This window comes from Siniperca chuatsi, linkage group LG18 (genome assembly GCF_020085105.1).
Source record: "Siniperca chuatsi isolate FFG_IHB_CAS linkage group LG18, ASM2008510v1, whole genome shotgun sequence".
Lineage (NCBI taxonomy): Eukaryota > Metazoa > Chordata > Actinopteri > Centrarchiformes > Sinipercidae > Siniperca > Siniperca chuatsi.
This window is the reverse complement of record NC_058059.1, coordinates 9,427,983-9,449,855: the sequence shown is the minus strand read 5'-3', so window position 1 is coordinate 9,449,855 and position 21,873 is coordinate 9,427,983. Positions and strand designations below refer to the sequence as shown.

General features: G+C 38.5%; 1 protein-coding gene across 1 annotated transcript in view; it reads right to left on the bottom strand.

Annotated features, from left to right (window-relative positions):
* Positions 1-410: 410 nt before the first annotated feature.
* LOC122865142 (potassium/sodium hyperpolarization-activated cyclic nucleotide-gated channel 1) overlaps positions 411-21,873 on the bottom strand; it is a 77,839-nt gene continuing 56,376 nt past the window's right edge. The window contains exons 6-8 of the mRNA XM_044173147.1: positions 20,046-20,286; positions 11,470-11,634; positions 411-1,795 (exon numbers count right to left, since the gene is read on the bottom strand). Of these exons, the coding sequence (XP_044029082.1) occupies positions 699-1,795; positions 11,470-11,634; positions 20,046-20,286 (1,503 nt within the window). The 3' untranslated portion in view covers positions 411-698. The remainder of the gene's footprint in view (positions 1,796-11,469; positions 11,635-20,045; positions 20,287-21,873) is intronic.

Sequence of the window (21,873 nt, the reverse complement as noted above, 5' to 3'; positions counted from 1 at the left end):
TCTGAAATAAAGGTTCAGGAAATTGGTTTGAGAGTGTGTGCTTTTTGAGATTATTTGTCAAAGTGGCTTGCATTTATTATTCCACAGTGGTGCCTAAAGCTGCTTAATAGGAGAAGATAATTTGTCTCTTCCTCAATGGTAAAAAAAAGAAAAGAAAGAAAAATGGTTTGTCATTGTCAGAATCCACAATGCATTCCAGTTAAAAAAAAACAGAAAGCAAAATAAATAAATAAAAATGTCATACAATGTATATAATTCTTTATATTTCTCAGAAAGGAAGACTCATGTTTATACTACAGCTTTTAAATTGCCATTGCCAAATATTCTAGTTGGATATTACACACGCAATCACATGCATACACACACCCATACTCCATACATACAGCAGTGTATATATATATATATATATATATATATATATATATATATATATATATATATATATATATATATATATATATTAAAAGAAAAGAGAGATGTATCTGTATAATATACATTCTTAAGTTTAGGAGACAATGTGTCTAAAATATAATACAAGGGCTTGTATGTACAGGATTTCTATGAGGTTATTTTAGAAGAAAATTGGAGAGAAACAAAAATGGTGAAGGTCCTCACTTTTATCTCTTTTGTTGTATCTCCATTTTTAAAAATGATTTAAAACATATTTAAGTTTAAAAAATGAACAGGGAAAAATGGGATCATAAATTTGAAGCAAAACGCATTTTGTCTTGCTCAGTCTCTGTACTGCTCAGGACAGAATCTCTCCTAGATCCGGGGGATTCCCTGTGCTGGGTTGAGGATGATGATGCTGCTGCTGCCACTGCCGCCGCTGCCGCCGCTGCTGCAGCCGAGCGCACCGGGGGCAATGCTCCTGACGACATCTGGCGGAATAAATTGACCCGCTGGGGCACTGTGGTGCGGATGCCACTCTGCAGATTCATCCCCTGGATCGCTGCCGCCGTTGGTGGCACGATGGAGGCCAGAGAGTCTCCTGAGGTTGGGTGTACTCTGGGCCCCAGAGATGTGTCATGTGGCAGTGATGGTTGGGAGGCCGATAAGTGTCTAACATCTCGACTCAAGCTGCCTGACTGAAGAGCCTGTGTGCTCTTGTGGATGTCTCCCCGCTGAGGTGAAGGGACCTGCTGCTGCTGAGGTGACGGCTGCTGCTGCTGCTGTGTTGCAGAGGCTGCGGCTGCACTTGACACTGCAGGCTGCTGGGCAAGCTGTTGCTGTGTGGATAGAGATGGTTGGGCAATGGGCTGCTGGATAAGTGACAGCTGAGAGGCTGTGCGCGAGCCGTACTGGAAGCTCCGGCTAGCCAGAGGGGTCTGCACAGGTGGACTACACATGGCGGCCGTGAAGGAGCAGGGCGACATGATCGCTCCTTGCTGCTGGAGTGGGGTCTGTGCGTTGGTTAAGGAAGAATTCAGGTTGCCATGGGAAAGACTGGGAGCAGGGTAAACCCCCTGCACTGCAGCAGCAGCGGCTGGCAGCATGCGGGCAGCAGAAGCATTGGCAATAGCTGAAGCACTGTAGGTCATGGGCACAGAGGACTGCTGGAGCTGATTGGTGCCAAAGGCAGTGGGGAAGGGCGGTTGGGCTGGTGAGTTAATGATGGAGTTTCCTGACATTGGTGTTGAGTTCATCCCGGTGACTGACTGCTTGCGGTCCACCATCATCACCATCTCCCTGTCCTGACGGATAATCTGCTTCAATATCTCGTTCTCCTGTGTGTTGAAAACACCGGCGTTCAGATCCTTCTGGAACTTCTGCAGCAGCAAGGAGTTCTTCTTCCCTGTTGGGGTGCAGTCAGGAGAGGTGAGCACATAAAATCAGGGCAAGCTTTGGTTGTCCTAAACCACAGGAAAAGGGCAGGATTCAGGACAGTAATGATTAAGATGCAGCTTGTATGTTTTAGTAGCGCATTTGCATTTTGAAGCAAGGAGTTTCATCTTCTTGATTCCACTAAATTTATAAATTTACTCCACTAATTTCAACTCAATCCTACAAGCTGCACCTTTTTACTTCCACTAAGGTCTGTCATATTGAATATAAAGTGTGAAGGACATTGAATGGTAATGACTATGGGAAAAATACAGTTTGAGAGGAGTGAAGGACACATAAGGAGACAAAGATTACTGAAAGTGTGACGTGATAGCGCAGACTGTGAAGGTGCTGATGTGGACAATGAAACATAGAAGAATACTGATGAGTTGTACGCACACATCACGTTACTGGACAGTTTTTTTCCCCCCAAAGAAAATAATACATTTAAATCCACATTCTATTTAAATCACGACAACTCTGCTAAAGCACATCACAAAGACACTTAAAATAACCTTTTTTTATGTTATGAACAAGGTGACAATAAAAACAAGCAAAGAAAGCGATAAAAATCTATTCCTAACACACTACCTCAGTGGGTACAGTTTGTCAGAGGTGGGTAGTAACGAGTTACATTTACTCCGTTACATGTACTTGTCGGAGTAGTTTTAATGCAGCATACTTTTAACTTTTACTTGAGTAGATTTGAAAAGAAAATGATTACTTTTACTCCATTACATTTAGATACATTCATCGCGCTACTTTTATTTATTTATTATTTTATGCATTCATGCACATTCCATTAAGAGGCAGGTGGTCTGCTGGTCCCAGGTCTGCTGGCACTCTGTTATCCTACCGCAGCCACACCTCCACATGACTCTGTTCAAAGCACCATAATGGATAAAGCTAAAGCAGGCAAATAGCGCTAGCAGCTAATATTTACAGACAAATTAACAGCGCACAGTGCAGCGGGCTGCGGTTGTGAACGCTGGTCTAAGATCAATACATCAGAGAGATGACACTGAGCTGACAGAGCAGTAAGTGTCTGTTGTGTTAATGTTAGTAAGTTTAATAATATATACACACAGTATATCATTCTTCAAAACTACTACTACTCCTGCTTTCTGCTGTAATGTAAATATTCAAGGTAATGGTGTGCGAGCGGTGTGTATTTAACTAGTCACGCTCACTGATTTAAGCTGATGAAGAGAGACAGAAAAGTAGAGACCAAATTATGCACACAAAGAAAAAAAAAAGACAAATTACTTTCATTTCATGCGGACATGACTGATATAATGTCTCAACCACAGATGATCTTCCTCAGGTCAAAGTGAAAAAGTGAACACACCTGTATTTAATGGGCAATTAATGATGAGACATCACAGCATTTCCTCCTAATTAGCCTAAATGAGTCATCTGATATTAGACCGTTTCAGAAAGATTACAGACTGATTTGGCCACTTCTCTGATCTTATTGTCTTCATGTGATAGGAGACACTTGGATGCGTTGGGCTCACACCTGATCTGTGGCTGTCTGTGATGGGAACTGGGACTTTGGACATCTATACTGGAATTATCAAACTTTAAGGACACTAATATGTAGACACTCTTTCTATTATATTTTTTGACATAACAGACACGGAGTATAATATTAATGTAATATTTTGTGAACACACTTGATAGATACAGACTGGGAATATTGTCCTGGTGTACATGTGGCAGGTTATCTAATCAGGTGACGATGACATTTTATCACAAATAAATACAGGTGTATGTTCACTTCTTTACCTTTACCTGAGGAAGACCATCTGTGGTTGAAATAATTCCAGTCATATCCACATCAAATGAAAGACTTGGGGGAAAAAGACAGTAGTGTGCTGGTGTTTTTTCTTTTTCTTTTTTATTTCATTTAAGTTACTCGCTACTCAAGTCATTTTTTCAGTAAATACTTCTGTACTATAACTCAAGTAGTTATTTTGATGACTGCTTTTACTTCTACTTGAGTACTGGTTTTTGGCTACTCTACCCACCTCTGCAGGTTGTAAATATAATTATACATTAAATACCTTTATGGAAAACTAAACTTTACTCATCTTACCACAGAATGCTATGTTATCTTTATTATTAAAATTTGCATGGAATTCTTGGAAAATGTATATTAATCTTCATGAATAAAATGTTCAAAATACTCTGTTTTGTTATGCTTTAGTGTGAACAAATTTGTCAAAATGAAATAATTATAATATTAATGAATAAATTGTTCCTTAATACAGTAAACAAATTGGTTTTTAAAGTATTATATTTATTCACTATAAAGGGCATTTTTAGCCCACAGGCCTGTAAATCTTTCCCAGCCTGTCACAAGTCATGGACCGTGATAATAAAAGCTTGACAGATGGCTTCTTTAAACACCAACCACTTTTGTGGCTTTGGGAGTTTGGGAGCAAAACTGTGGTAAAATGGTACTAAAAGCATGAAAGACGTCTTGAAACTGGTCTTTTGTAGAAAGAATTGCCACATTTGACAATAATAATATTAAAGATCTGTTTAACATCTTTACTTTGAATGACTTTGTCCAAATTCATTTAGAAGATGTCTTTCCTGTAATTACCGTTGACCTTGTGTATCTACAGGCTGTGAAGCGTTATTTGTCGGTAAAAAAGACAGTTGACTTTTAGTGTGCTGAAGGCTTTAGCCACAGTCAATCAATCATTAAGCCCTGTCCTTGAAGGCTGAAGATTTCTGCACCGAGTTTACAGTTGAGCAGCATTTGCTGGACAGCTTTCTCTCCTCTCAAGGCTGCCAACAAGCCATGCATTCAACTATAAGACAGGGCTTTCACAGCTGTAACAGCTGAAAATGGATTTATGTTATGTTTCGCAGCGACTTCTCAGAATCAAGTTCTCTACTTGACGTTCATTTTGACTGCAACAGTCACTACAGGGTTGGGTAGTTAAGGGCTAAAACTAGCACCACATATACGACTACTATAAACTTACAAGGCTGCTTTCATTGCATTTTTAAAGGTGGTAGGGTTAAACTCTGTAGATTGGAAGGATGACAAATATTTATTATTTCTCCAAAGAGAACCTGTGAGGATCTGAATGTTTGCTGGTAGTTAGACACAGGTTAGGATCTCAAGGCAAGATTGCTTAAAACATCATCAATTTTAAAAGGAAAGTTAAAGAATTGTGGTGCATTGTAGTGTGTACATACAATTGTCTAAACTAGGCAGAATAAATAACAGTTTGAACTCTTGCTGCTCATACATTTTGCACTGTTTCAGGCTGTCAGTGAAGTATTACAGTGTGCTGTCAGTCTGTTCCTGCTGCCCTTCTAGATTCTTCTGGCCTCATCTTACAGTATGTCCCTCCTCCTCTAATCGCTCTTTGACATTTTATCCTCTTTGTTATTTAGTTAAGGATGTGCAAAATATAAATGGACACTTATCGAAGAATAGAAACAGACTTTTAGAGCTACTGTTTGTATACACACACATTTAAGTTACTTTAGCAAGCAAAATTCACTTCACATCTCCTAGAAAGCTACTATGTTCCATGCTACATCATGGCTATGGCAACTTAGATTGTTGTTCCATCAGAAAATATAATCTGAATGACTGTGAAAGTCTGTTGTGCATAAGTAGAATATGTATATATGTACATTTCAAATATCACTTTAAGTCAAGCTAAACTTTTATGCATGTAATGTTCAGCAGCCTAACAAAGCTGAATAGAGGAGCTGAACTTGACTAACTAACCAACTGCTAGGCTGAGAACATTTTAGTGCTACTTAACCTACATCACAGAAATTGTCAGAGCCCCCCTATGAAATATATACACACACACACACACTTACAGTAACATGTGAGTTTGATTTGTGCCCTAATACACACCTTAATCTTATAGGAACACTGGCCTGTTCTGACTGTTAAATTGTTTTTTACAGTGCAAAAACTCATAATGGAGAGACAAACAGACACTGACTTATACTGTACATTTTCTGTTCAAAATATTCTGGACTGCTTTTACAATGAATGTCAATTGTCATTTCTGAACATGTCTGCAAAATGCAGTTTACCTGATCTATAAACGCTGGAGGGAAGTCTGACTTTGAAACCTTATCAGAAGATTGTAAAAACATTATCCCTTAAAAACAAAATGAAAACAAACAAACAAAAACATAAATAAAATGTAAACACCACTCATGGGTGAAGAAAGGTTTCTTTTTTTTAACATATAAAACTTGAAATAAATTAAAATAATTATTGATCAGATATGGGTCAAATCACTATTTGAAAATAATACAATTACAGTACTGGGTTACTAATTTGTCTTTTCTGGTACAATAGAACCAGTGAGATTAGTTCAATATACAAACTTCATCCATCAATATGATTTCAAAAGATAATAATACAGTAGTTAACCCATATCTGAAATCTAAAACATAATTGTTGTAAAACAGTCTGAAAGCCAACTAATACACCAAACAAACAAATAAAAAAAACAAGCAAGCCACAATACACAAACATCATAATGTTAACATACATCATTATAAATACCAAAGGCTATTTGTTAAAATACACAAATTTTAAGATGCAATCAAGGCTTTGCAGATAAATTACAAATTTTCCATTCTGACTTACAATTCAATTTGATAAATCGTTTCACCAATAATCTGTAATACATTGTTTCTTTTCTTTTATGAGTCACTGCAGGAAATGTTTTTCTTCAGATTCTTCTTGTTGTGGGTTATTTAGTAAACCATTACTAAAAAACTTTTAGAGAGGATAACTGGTGTAAATGTGTGTGAGAAAATGATTCTTGGATGGATTGAATAAACTTTTGCCCTCCACATGTGGTCAATATGACATTACTGTAGCTCTGTGTTTGAATACAGTTTAAGCCAAAAGATGAGGTTGACTTTCCTTTGATTAGTTTCAGTAAAGTATTAATATATTCCCAAATTATTTACACAAAAGACAGAATTCATATTGCAAGTCAGACAATCAGAAACAAACTTTTTTTTTTCTATTGGTGAAAACATGAATAAATAATGAAATGGGATTTCTGCATGTAACAAAAAGTGTATGTGGCATTGCATTAGTAAGGTTTTTACTAATCTGCAGACATGATTTAATTTGTGAATGCACTTTGAACAAAGGATTCAAAGATTAAATAAAAATGTCACACAAATAGAGCTGAGAATGTGTTCATAATCCAGTTCTGTGAAGGTCTGTTACAAAATAAACATGGCATGTAACACTGAATGAAATCTCTTTTGTTTCTTTGATTGTCTTAGTTGTTGACATTTTGAATGTGTCCGTCAAAACATCTGCAGGACTGGTGTGGGTGACTTGAGTTATGTGTCACTGATGCAGGAATTAAACAGTTAATGTAACCTTCAGCAAGAGGTCAAACTCTTGGAGGATGAATTTGAGACCGGATCCATTTAGCAAGCCTCTATAGGTCAGTTGTCCCTGTTCGAATATTGGAATTGGAATAAAGTGTTTACCTGATGCCTACTCGTCGGCCAGGACACTCTTGAAAACGAGATGTGCTCGTCTCAAGACGGACTCCTGGTCAAATAATTTTTAGATAGATAAAAGATAATGTCAAATGTGCAACACGTTATTGGTTTCAAAGCATGGTTACTTTTTTTCTTTCCTTTTTAGAGCAAGACAAGCATGTAACCAAATGCATTTCATATATAGAAACGATACAACCAGCACGGATCATGACAAAGTATCTTCCCTCGTATGAGACAAAACCCCCTTCATGGTTAGTCTGAAAGGATGGATCGAATCTATATCACTCTGAGAAGTATCAGTCAGAGTGGGCAGCTTTCATTTTCTAACATTGAGCTATAGTGAAAAGCTAACTGCTGGTAGCGCTCATAAAAAGGGCAAATGTAGATCTGGACTGTTGAGGCCAAAGGGCATACAGTATGTTGTGAAGGGCACAAATCTATACACTTCACTACAGGGCAAATAAAGATTATGTTATTATTTATTTTATTTTATGCTAGTCCAAAAAAAATGCAACCTTGTCTCCTGTGAATTAGGCTCATATGCAGCTACTTCACAATTAGTTATTAGTGTTCAGTTCCAATGCAAGAAGTAGTGTGACATTCGTAAAGCACATGGAAAAGTGTGGGTGTTGACATCCAGGTGGATGGAAGCACAAAAATAGAGATGGAGGTTTGTGTCCCGTATTAAATTCGAAATCAGTGTTTTGTTAAATTTGTTAAATTTAAACATGACCACATTCTTATTAGTTTTATTTGCCTTACCCTAACCATGCTTCAGTTGCCATGAGCAGATATTGTAGGAATAACAACTGATGAACACTGATTGTGAACATTTAGCAGATTTGTTTAATAATAACTTTTGCAGACAGTTTGTATAAATTTGGATGTGAACATTTTGCAGGTATGTTTTGTGTTTTGCCAGATATTTTGTTAGAATCCAGTCATCCAGCCACCCTTACTGTACCCCCCCACCCCACCCCCGCCTCCAGAAAAATAAACAAACAAACAAAAAAAAGTTGTATATGAACGTAATTCTGAGGAGAAAAGGTTGTCTCAACAGTGACACACATCTGTTGTCCAAATCTATTGTTCATTGCTTGTTGCTGACTTGCCTGACACTACAGTATTTCAATGTTGAGTCAACACTTGGGTTGCAAAGCAATTCAATATTGATGTGCCTGTGTCAGGCAAATGAATACACAAATACAAAGCCATGACAAAGAAAAACAACAATAACAGATAAAAGTAGATACAGACTGCAAGCTTAACCACTGATATGAGACAACATTGGCACACTGTCACTATGCAAATTCAACTTTAGTTTTGTATTCAGGTGATATTGTTTTCTGGTTAATATAATAGGGAAACAAATAACCAAACACTATGGTTTCTAGTGTTACTGGCAGACATAAAAAAAGAAGACGGCTTTATTGGTAAAGCCTGCGGCAACGCACTGAGGAGATGTGGCTAATTTATGATGATGAGCTGCTTGGGTTGTCTGTGTAGCAGCCATAAAAGCTAAGTTTGGAAGTGGTTTATTTAACAAAATCCATTTCTATCTGCATAATAAATACTTAGCTGTAAAAGTTGTTTTAGATTTTTCTATTTCTGTGCAAAGGGGGAAGGAGCATTCTATAAAACAGCAGGACCGCAGGAAAAATTTTATTTTATTCACCACCAGTAACCTGTCGCCTTAATAGCAAATAATCATTTACTTGGAGAGCATCCATCTGCAATTTAAAAATTACGTTTTCACAAAAAAAAACTAAACAACAAGGCTTGACTCGCTTGACTTAGTTTTACTGCCTGCTGATTACATGCAAACCTTACACAGGTGGGAAATGCTTTTCATACATATTGTGCAATTACCTGGAGCTTTAAGTTAATTTAATGTATCATAACAAATCCTGAATGAATTAGGTCATAACTAGCAGGGTTTAGAGACTTTGCAGTGACCTTATTTTAATATTTAATATTCTGTCATTTAATCAGGGGTTAGATTAAAATATCACTGAAATATTTTAATATATTCCAATAGTAATTCATGGCTTTTAAAGTTTTTGCACCCTCATCTTGGTGTGAACTACAGAGACACCTTAAATTAAATTATTTTATTAGCATGGAAGATTATAAAAACATGATTAAGTACTACTTGACACATGTCCTGTTACTGAACACTGCTAATTGATTGTTTGATGTAATTTGTTATTTGTTTTAAGTCGGTTGCTTATTTATTTTATGGGAACTTGTTATGCTGTTTGTTTTAACTCTTTACTGTTGTGTTTCAAGTCTGTTGTTTGTCTTTTTTGTGAAACTTTTTATGCTGCTGTCTTGGCCAGGACTCCCTTGTAAAAGAGATTTTGAATCTCAATGGGAATATTCCTGGTAAAATAAAGGTAAAATAAAATAAATGTCATTTCTCTGTCATATCAAACAGTAACATACACTTTGACATAGCTTTTCACCAGTGTGTTTACAGTTTTTTTTTTTTCATATGCCCTTTGTATAGCATTACTGTATATAGACTGTATGGTGGTGTATTCTCCTTGCTTTTATTGTTTTTTTTTATTTTGCCAACTCATTCTGAGTAATCTGTCCAGAAGTTTGTCAAATAAAGGAAGATATTTGTTTGTCAGCTGTCACAGGTGGAAATACACTAGTCAAACTTTTACACTGTTGTCAGAATATTCATTGCACAACAACATTAGGATTGCCACATACATTGCGGTGGTAAGGTACAGTTTGGCGCTAGCATAAGATTCTGCTATACTGCCCCATTGACAGGGTACAGTAGCTAAGCTACAAAGAAAACAATAATGCATTATAAGTATTCAGTGCGTGCTATTCACAAGTGTTCATACATGCGTTTTGAATCTGTACCTGCCTTTTTGAAGTTTTGACGAATTGTCATTTTATTTTCTAATGAACAGGGGTTGGGTTAGACTGTGCTACCAGATCTTAAAATACGTACAGTAGTATCTGAGACATCAACACATGATGAAAATAATCCTCATTATACACTTAAAGTATACTCACTATACACACTGAAATGTCCTTATGAAATGTGCTGAATTATAATTGTCAAGTTATTCATATATACGTAAAAGGTAATAAAAGGAGAACATTATCATTTCAAAAAGATACATATCACTAATGTAGCAAAACATAAGCAAAGACAAAAACATACTACTTCTGTCAGTTAAAAAATAATCATTTTAGACAACACTTTCATATTATATTATCTCCTACATGTTTTAATTTATCAATGTGCCAGTTCCAATCAAAGTATTAGAGCAGATTGAACACATTTAAAAAAGGAGTGGGAGAATGTGCAACATAAGGGTCAATGCAACCAATTATTGCCCTGTTTGTATTACATACATGTGCCCCTTTTTTAAACTGTAACAAATCTATGTGTGTCTGAACCATTTTCACCTTTTCTATTTCAACTATAATCTGTCAGGGCCAAGTTCTTTTATCAGACACTGAAAATAAGGAAGCATTGTTGATCATGAGGGTATAGCTGAATGAAACTATACAGGGTCCTGCCTGTTGGCCTGATGGATGTGGGGGACGTTAGTCCCTGAAACAACTCCCTGACGTCACCTGGCCCTGCTCTTTGGTTCTTTTTACAGGGTCTGGTTGATTTTGAAAACTCTGATATGGGGTGGGGTGCTGCTCATACCCAGGAGTGCAGATGAGTGGAAAGAGGGCCAGACACACATGCATGTGAGGTTAGCTTCCATCCACTTGCTGGCATCCAGTGGGGGGGTCAACACCAAACCAACAAGGGGGCGAACTGACTCCCTCCCGGACAGCGACATGCACTGCCTTCCAGTTAATCCAACCACAAAACGCTACTTTGGTTCTTTAGAAGGATTAATGCTGGTTACAACAAATTTTCTTTAATGTTATTTAAGACAAAGAAGACAGAAGTAAAAACAAACAAACAAAAAAAAAAGCATACAGGTCATGCAGCACAAGATGGCAGACACAATGCTTTTATGAAGAAAGAAGGCAAATGAATACTGATAAAGACAAGACAACAAGGCACGATGACAGGCAAGAGATTCAACCAATCAGACAGGACAAGGATTACATGTAGGCAGGTCTTACCAATGCGGTCCAGTCGGTCAATGGCAACAGTTTCGAAAGCACGTCGCATCATGGGGTACTCTTCTAGCACCTCATTGAAATGGTCAACAGAGAGGGAGAAGAGTCGACAGTAGGTGTCTGCACGCACACTCGCAGTTCGTCTGCCCTTGGTAAGCAGACAGATCTCTGTATGGCAGAAACAGAGAGAGACAAAGGAAAAACATAGAGTGAGAGCGTAAGAAATTTTGACACATGAAGAAACAGTTACAGAAGTGAAGAGTGCAAAGGGACATTAAGGAAATCGTCCCAGTAATTACAGCACAGATTACCTATAGATCAGCTTTGAGTACAAAAGGTAAAGAAGCAGAAGCTAATGTGCATGTAAATAAAATGAGAATCCCATCAGCGGTGCTGTCACTTGCATTATACTAAGATAACTCATCATCCTGCAGAGAGCTAATGGTCCCATAATACGATACACTAGTCAGCTTTACAAAAAAATAGAAAGCCTGTCAGGCATCACTGCATGACTGCATCAATGCACTGAAGTATGGTTACATAGCAGTCCTGTATTCCTGTTCAGTCACTGTGGTTTCTTACATGAAGAGATGTGAACAGAAACCATTGCTTTGTGTTATGTTTAGAACAACAGAACAATACATCAAAACACCTGACCCTGCAGCTCCCCATACATCAGATGATATACATAGCAGAGCATGCATCTTCTTTCCAGTTTGTGTATTTGTTTAGTGACATTTACCTCTAAAATTAAATGTAATAGCACTACACACACTAGATTACTGAGATTAGAAATGACAGACTGCCCTAAAAGACACCTGCCTGTAATATACACATACATGAATGGGACAATAATTGATATGATTTAAAAATCCCAATAAAAAGAAATACAAAAAGTATTATACTGTAGTTAGTTTTCATTATTGTCATCAGTGGTGGAAGAAGTTCTCATATCCTTTGCTTAAGTAAAACATAGTAATGTAAAAATACCATTAAGTATTAAGTATTTAAATTAAGTAAAACTCCTGCATTTAAAATCCCACAGTACAGAACTATTAACAGCGAAATGTACTTAAAGTATCAAAAGTAAAAGTATTTGTTGCGCAGAAAAATGACCCCCTTTGACAGATATATCATTATACGTGATGCATCAATGGGTAATTTTACTGTTGTAGCTGGTTGAGGTAGAGCTGATTTTATCTACAGTTAAGTAGCTTAGCCCAGTGGTTCCCAACCGAGGGGTCGGCCCCTTCTAAAGGGTCGCAAGATAAATCTGAGGGGTCGAGAGATGGTTAATGAGGTAGGAAATAAGGAAAAAACAAATATTATTTTTTGTGAAATATTGGATAATTTGACCAAGAAATCAAACCACCACTATAAACTTAACATACAACTTTTTAATGTGTGTGTGTAACTAGTGATACAAAAGAGGGTAAAAGGGAAATACTAATACGTATTTCAAAGATGTACATAGTTACTTTCCAACACTGATTGTCATTATCAATACAACACACAAAGGACTGGGCACAGTGGTCTGTTCAGGATGGTCCTCCTAATAAATCTGCTAGAGTAGATAATAAATCTACAGTCACATCTCTGAGTGGAAATGTTACTTAAGATGACATTTTGGCTCTCAGATGCCAATGGCAGCATTAGTCGGGGGGTTGAAAGAGGTTTGAGAGGAAAAAAAGAGAATCTACCCAAGTTTTCCCCACTCTGACCCTACATGCAAGACTAACTCAGCCCACTTAATTAAGAGGATGTGAAATATTTCAGAAAATGTTCTCTTAGTAGGGTGCTTATTATTACTAATACTCATTTATACTAAAATTGTTTGAACAGCAATTATATGATTGCAAACAGAAGTCGTGTTGAGAGGAAAAGGTCATGCTTTTGATTCAGCCTAAAATTTTAATGACCAAAATAGAGGTTTCACTTCTGATGTCAACAACAGACTTAAATCCAGTTTGTACGGTACAATGATTAGACAAGATGATTTCATACAACATGTGTTTAGGAATCGTAATCTCTGTATTGCTAACTTGTAAAGGACGTGCAAACCAATCTGAATTTCCTCACCTATGTGTCTTACTGAGCAGACACACAGCTGAATATGTAAATGAATGAATATGTGTGCTACTGGAGATGATATTTGATGGTAACACCTGACATTAACAACACTTAATCTCGGTGTTTTCATGAATCACTGACACAAGGCAGAAAGTGCACAATCTATCTATCTGCCCCATTTTCATTCATCCTCCATTTTTTCTTCTCTTTATCTTTCAGTACCCGTCTTCTAAGTATCAACTTCCCTTGGTTTCTGTTCAATCCTGTCCAACCGCCAACACCACTCAACCTCCACCCACATTTGCACTTCTGTCCAGTCTACAGCACAACTTCCGTCTTCATTAAATCGTTAAATGTTAACTTGTCGTGGTGTGATCTTTCTTGGCTACGCCATGAGCTGTCAAGAAAATAGAGCACAGTGTGCAAGGTGTGAGAGCAACACTCTCAAGCTGTGGATTTGAATAAGGTGTTAGTGCTGTTATAATGGAAAATCTCCCTTTATGCGGTACCTCTGGTAACACAAGAAGATACACAGAGAAAAAGGAAAACCTGCATTTTGTTAATTATATTTTCACAAAGGTGAAGAAACATATTTACCTACATCCAGAGGTAAATATGTTGTACAGATTAAACAAATGGAATATAAGGTGTTGATTAGTGAGCTTTACAGATCCTTGTAGGCAGAATTTTTTACCTTTGGACAGAGCCCCAATCTTTATGCTAAGCTAAGATAACCGTTATCTAGTTCTAGCTTCATATTTGCAACATAGACATGCAAGTCTTCTGAATCTTTTCATCTAACTCTTAACAAGAAAGTTAATAAGCATATTTCCTCAAATGTCAGTCCTTCTGAATAGTAGAATGTAGAATTTGGCAAGACATACAGGAGGTTTTATTTGACTTTTTTGCCAAGGTAACACTATCTATAAGTAGGAGTCACTAATAAAGCAACAAGGACGAGAACTCTCGACAGCTTCCAATCAGGGGTCGCATTAACCGAATATTCTCTGTCAGTGATTGAATTTTTTTTAACCGTGATGGAAAAATCTGAAGGCCGTCCGTCATTTTAACAGATTAACACTGAGAGCGATCTACCGTAACGTTAATACCATGGTCTCGGTGAACACTGACCGTTCTAAATTAATGCGCTGGCTACATAGTATCAGCCTGTATCTAAAATGATCTGAATATCTTTTTTACAATACTGAGTGTAGTCCTTCAGTGCTTCATCCTCTGAACACACAGGATGGCAACTGTAACACACAAGCTGCAAGAAGTACACTGCCTCTGAGTTTTGGCTTGTGAAAAACTTTTGATTTTGATTGCAAAACACATGCAAATATAAATTACTGGTCTTCATTTTTTTTCTTTGGCAAGTGACCATGGTATAAGCGGGATAATGCCCTTCGAGGTGTCCATTATCGGGAATTTATGGACAACGGGGAGGCCAGAACTGTCCAACGCACAGCGTCGGGCATTATCCCTTACGTAATTCACATACAACACTGTCAATAATTACATGTAGACCACCAGTTGGTGGCCAGTGTGCATATTAATTAGATAGTCTTGTCTATGATCTCACATGCATGACCTCGTTGTCTAGCTGCCTTTAGCCATCGCACTGGTAGGTTGCGATAGCCTAGCTATCGCAAAATGTCAAGACAGCTAAGTGTCTGAAGTTTCTTTAGAAAGCCCAATAATTGTGATGTTTGATAAATGAGGTGAAAAAAGAGGGATTGATGCGGTGGAGGATGAAGGACAAGCAAGTAATACTGATAATATTTATCAGCCAGCAGCAGCTAATGTTACAGGGGAATTAATTGGCAGCAAGTAGGAAAAAAAATCATTCATATTCTTCGTGTGGTGATGACATGACAAGTGACTGCGCGGTCAGTGTCTCTGTTCATCTTTTCTTTCCATGCCCTTATAAATGCATAATCTGTAAATTCTGTATATTAAATGTTACTGTGATCAAGTTGTTTTTGACAATTAAATGCTATTAAATAGGCTATATGTCTCATTATCATTAAATAATGAAAATTAAAATGACTGGTAATAATAGATTATGTCAGAATTTTTACGACCCAGTCTGTCAAAATGACGGACAACAAGAAAGTCTAACGCAACCTCTGCTTCCCACCCATGAATGCAACCCAGACATTGCAATACCCAGACTCAGGCCACAGGCCCCCTGTGGTGGTGGCCGAGAATTTAGCCCCTCAATTTTTTAAGCGTGCATGCTCCATTTCTCCTCAGAACTATCAGTGAGGTGGCCAATTTGCTCTACCTAGCTCTGCTTTGATTCTGTCGTCAGGTTGCCACACCACCCCACAACTGAATTTTAAAAGCAGCAGAATAACGGCGCAAGCAACAGTGGGAGACATTTTTTCTAGTTTTTGCTTTCCTCTGTTGGAATAGCAGTTTCAAACTGTGCTAATTGATTCTGTCAGACTACACTGAACTCCAGTTGTGAGTGATTGTTTGAGAACATGAAGTCATCACGCTGACAATGAGCTGACAGAGAGCAGGAAAGTCTGTATTTTTAGGCTGTGCTTACATCCACTGTTTTAACACTTTATATACACACATCATACATCAAAATGTTCAGCTATACTCCTGCTTTCTCTCAAAATGCAAATATCCAAGTGTCACTGCTAAGAGTGTGGCAGTACACACCACAGAAGAGGTCATCCAAGTATTAAATGAAGACATAGAGAGAAACTGATCAGTTTCTTAAAGGTAATGGTATGGCCTAGGGCGCCCAACAATGACTGACTCTTACTTATGATTTAGGTTAGACTCATAAGGTGAGTTAGGTAGGTGCTAGGTAAGTTACACCTCAAGTAGTTTTTTCGCTACATCCTTTCTTACTCTTACTCAACCACTTTTGAGCAGCCAAATTGTGCATTTAAGCACAGTTTAGGTGAATACTTTACCCTCCTCTGTCCCTGGCAGGTGGCAAAATTGACAGAATTTTAAAAAGATATTTTAAAACTCTTGTCACCTCGAAGACCTTTGCGTGTACATATATATTCCAAGGTGTGTTTGTGTGGGAAAGGCAAGGCCCTGTTAACACTTAACATGATGTGGTTTGACACGTGTCTTGCCTTTCAACAAAGCATCACCGCTGACCCCAGGAGCATTGTAGATAATTTGCCATCACTTCATGTGTCACATACTCTCATGGCAACCAGCTCCCCTGCTCCTGCTCCTCCCATGGCATGGTTGGGACTAAGGAGAGGGAGTCCCATATGACTAAGACATTCAAGCCCAATAGGGATTTTCATCCACCGTCTGTCATTGTCCTAGCATTATACTCTATTAGTCCCTTAGCCTCTGAGTGACTTCACTACAGAGCTGTGTGGTACCAATATGTAATCCCATTCACTGAGTCCCAGGAGTGATTACTATGATACCTTTTTAGCATGCAGGCGTGGCATTGACCATGGTTGGAGGTGCTTTGTGACCTACTGTCCTCATAGATGTCCTGCTCATTACTATGCTAATAGTTTCCTCTGGCTGGGCTCGGTTTTGGTACTCGCTCTCCCTCCCTCTGTTTCTGTCTCAGTCCCCCTCACTGATTTCTCATTCTGGCCATGGTTTGGCCTGGTTGTAAGGGGAGTGTGAATCATCGGAGAAAAGGGGGAAGAGTGAGGTGCCTGGCGTAACCAGCTGCTCCCAACTCAGGGCTCATCTACTAATGCCATACAAACGGGTAAAAATACCAGCTGGGCAGAAGGCAACAGCAGGTGGCCGGGCACCGATAGAACACAGCCAAATGAGCAGTGCACCCTTTATTATTTGGACAGACAGAACGCATATCTTTTAATTAAGTGACTCATTAAATGGGAACATCTACTGTATGTGCTCCATGTTCTCTGTATGTTTTTTCCTTTTTCATTGACCTGATTTTAGATGCTGACGTGAACTTTCACTGCAAACTCTCCTTCAGCTTCTTGCACCACCAATTGCACGTATAAACTCCTTTATATTCTGCTAAATCAACATGCGCTGAGCTGTTATTTGGGAATCTCTGCACAGAATGAGAGGACACCAGACAGCAAACACACCAAAAAAATTAGGTTAATATTTTGTGCTACAGAATAACCTTCAAAATGTTTTAGACAAAGCTTGAAAAAGATAATCCAAAAATGAAAAGCACTAACTGTCTAGCTGCCTCAACACATTTCCTGGATTTATAAATTTGGTCTCCAGAGGTCAGTTTTCAGGGGAGCAGTTTGTTGAGATTCCTGTTAGTTAACAGCCTAGCAATTAGCCCTTTTTTATTACATGCTTCCATTGTACTCCAGTCTAGAGCTGGAACGATTACTCAATTAATCGATCAACAGAAAACAGTTAACAACTTTTTTGATAACTGATAAATAGTTTGAGTCAATTTTCAAGCTACATTGCCAAACATTTATTTATAAATGGGGGGGGGGTGCACTGATGCTCAGACAAAACAATTTTAAGTGTTAGCTTGCATGATAGGCATTTTCACAATGTTCTTACATTTTAATGGACAAAACGTTTAATCAATTAACTCAGAAAATAATCTGCAGATTAATTGATGATCACTTTTTAAGTTGATATGGCGACCTTGTTAGCAAACAGTTGCCTATTTACACATCCAGTTATGAAGCAACATTGTCATTTGAGTCATGTTTCTGGTTACACCGATGAATGTAAGTCTTAATATTTAATCTCTTTTTGTTCCGTGGGAAATATCTGGCTCTTTAGTGGCTAAATGCTCCACTGTATTCATCAGCTAGTCATTAACTATGTGTGTCTGTTGTTTGGTGGTGAGCAGGAAGTCTTCAGTTGGTTTTTGGAGCTGAAAACAGCTGCCTGATGCAGTTGAGAGTGAACCAAAACAGTAAATTTGGGGGCCGGACAGTGAAAAAAATGAGCTGAAACTCGATATAAAGCTCTATAAAGCCGAGGGGAGCAGCAGATTCAGGTGATTATCCTCTGTTGGTTCATCATTACGAGCAACCCCTTTCACATTGTCACAAAAATATTGATTATAGCCACTTTAACTTAATTACATGCATGTTGAGTCACCAGAAAGACCACCAGGGGATATACAAGACTAAAAGGTTTTAGCTACCTAAAAAGCTTTATCTTTTTGTATGTGTTCTGTCAAAAGCCTTAATCGGCATAGACAGTATAGTTGTTATACCAAAGATCTTGAACAGCTGAATTTAAATTATGATTTATGAGCATCAAACTATCAAAATAAAGCATTGCCCACCACTGCTCAGTTCTTTCTTTTCATCCTCTAACTGGAAACAATAGCCAATTAAACTCCTGCAGTTTCCTTTGTTTGATAAATGCACTCACACTCACTGCCATGAAGATCCATTTGTCAGTGCCTTATTGGCCGAAGGTTTTATCCTGACATTTCAGCTTAGTTTCTTAAACAAGATGTACTTGTTCTGTGCCACAATGATTCTTTAGCAGAATATCTCTTGAGCTGCAGTCCCAGAGGATTAATTGTTTGAATGCTGCACTATAACTGCCACATATCTTACTATATGACATGTCCACTCTATGCAGAATTTAAAATGCCCCCCTCCTCCGGCAATCCCATATTTAAAGCAAGTAATTTTGCACACTGGCGTGACAGCAATCCTGTGGTTTGAAAACGCAGGAAAAAAGATGACAAACTTCGTTTTTGATTCACTGCCTTCCTTAGCTCGCCTGTGAGACATGAACCACATGCAGCAGACACACCAAAGAGAAGGTATTCTTAGACTCCTCAGCCTCCTTCCATAGTGAGGATGAACTCATGAGATAAAATATGCAAGAACCTCTAAAATAGGAAACATTGCTTTCACATTGACAATATCCGCAGGCAGACAGTGTCGTGTCTGCGTAAACAACGTGCAATGAAATTACATTTGACTTTTAAAAAATTAATGATATCTGTAATGTTTTGGAGAGGGAATGGGACTCGTGCTGAGAGAAAGAGAGTTGGAAGACAGAGTAAAACCACAGCGGAGAACAGAACGAGAGAATAGCTCCTGATTTTACACAGAAGGAACGACTAGCTGCTCTCTTGTCAGTGCCAAATATAAGCAGCAGGAACGTATGGAAGGGGCGAAGAGTTCATGCATGTGTATGTGTGTGAGGGTGGGGGAGGAACCTCTGTGTCCTAAGGGATGCCTGATCCACGCCTTGGCCTACTCCAACAACCAGATGAGAGGTTATGTAACTGCAGAAGCTGACTAACGTCCAACACTGGTTAATGAGAATTTACATCTACAATAACTTAACTTCAGACAGCATCAAACACAAGTCCTCAGGCTAGACTCATGTCTCAATATATAATCGTATGAATATACTGCAGAAATGCATATGTGACTGTGAGTATGGTCTTCTTGCATGGCAGTCCTAACATATATAATTCATGTTTGCATTTTCATGTGAAAATGTATAAAAAGCAAATTAAACAAAATAAAAATTAAACCAAAATTGAATTTCAGATCTACGTTTTTTGTTCTTACCTCCAAAGTACGATCCATCAGTCAGTTTCATCTCCTTGTTAAACTTGGTGATGACACTTGCAACACCATGTTGAATAAAGTACATCTTCTTCCCGACGGTGCCCTCTCGGATAATGTAGTCGTTGGGTTGAAAGACCTCAAACTTCAACTTGCTCAGCATCCCCGTCACGAAGTTGGGGTCCGCGTTGGCAAACAAAGGCATGGTGGCCACAAGCTTACGACAATTGAAATTGACAATTTCCTGTGAAAAAAAAAAGTGTTGGTCAAACAGGTGAGATCATGCCATAAATAATTCAATAATTTCCACCTACAACTTGAGAAATGAGCATCATTTAGGTAATCTGACACAAAACACCACCCCAAAAAATCCTTCATTTCTGCTGCTTTTATCTGCAGGGATAAATGAATTGGATGCGTATTGCTGCTTTATCCCTAATACTTCTAAAGCACTTCCCATCGCTCCTGAGAAGAAACTCTTTGGCACACGAGTCAGATCCTGATGAGTTTGCCCTCTGGTGCCGGCTGCAGGCCATCTCTCTGGTCTCATCCTGTCCCCTCAGACCCAGCAGGAGATTAGGCGCTTGTTGTCTGTTTACCCATACATCTCTGTTGCTGTGCAGATGGAAAGCCGGGGCATTTGGCATCTGTGGTGGTGTGTTGCTGACCCCCTGTGAGAGATAATTCTCCTCCACTGACAACAGGACATTAACAAAGAGATAGCAAATCTCTGGGACGCTCGCTAGCTAGACAAGGGCGACGCAAAGAGATGTTAGCTCAGCCTCAGATGACGGTGTCAGCTAATGCCACGGGGCTCTAACCTCAATCATGCACCAGAACTAATGAATTAGAGAGTAAGCAATTTTCATGCCCAGCCAGGAGTCCTCTTGGGGAAACAATCTTTGGCTATGCCTATTTAAAGATTTGTCATATGGTGGAGAATAGGAAAGGTGGGGTGGAGGGACAGAGAAAACAGCAACAGTCTGGCTGTTATGTTATATTTTAGCCCATTATTAACAAACTGCATATATTTGACGTTATATTTGTATATATCTTACATTTTATGTTCATTTGTTTTACTGGTCTGAAAATCAACTTGCAGAACTTTTGAACATTCCCAAGACAGGAAATCCATCACAATGAGGTTTTCTGGTAATACAGTTGCAAGCAGGGCCTGTTTGGAAAATTCTCCTTGTTGATGTATTAATGGACACGCCCACATCTGAAATCCGAGACATGGCTGCTGAACAGCAAACCTTTTAATGCAATGCAATTTTCCTTTTCCTTTTCATGGTGGTTCATGTTTGCTTGTTGACCAGATTTTCCGATACCAGAGCTTATCAGTGAAATGCTTTTTGGCAGCTAACAATCAATTATTGGATGTTGGAGCGTCCTTGAAAGAAACACCAAGGAGAGTATTAAAGTGGTTTCTGCCCACAGCTGCACTACAGCAACAAACTCTTCAATGTGATGGATTACCTGCCTCAAACAAGTTTTATTTCACTACACGTTGATTTTCATCGCTTACCAAAACAAATACAAACCATTAAAGGGTTCTTGGAAAGAATTTGTAGATACAGTCATAGACTAATATATAAAAGAAACCCCACTGATGTTAAGTCTCACGTCTCAGCAGATCCATTTTAAATTAATTCTACCATTGTCCATAGCTGCACACCAGGATGATTAACTGAGGACTTTGCTGTAAGCATCATTACCCCTGACCTTCCCAACCCCACACCAAACCCCAAAGCTGTTTTATCCACCGAAGCAGAGTTGTCATGTGAATCCCAGGTAACCATAATTGCTTGCGCCAGCAGCAGCCTGAATC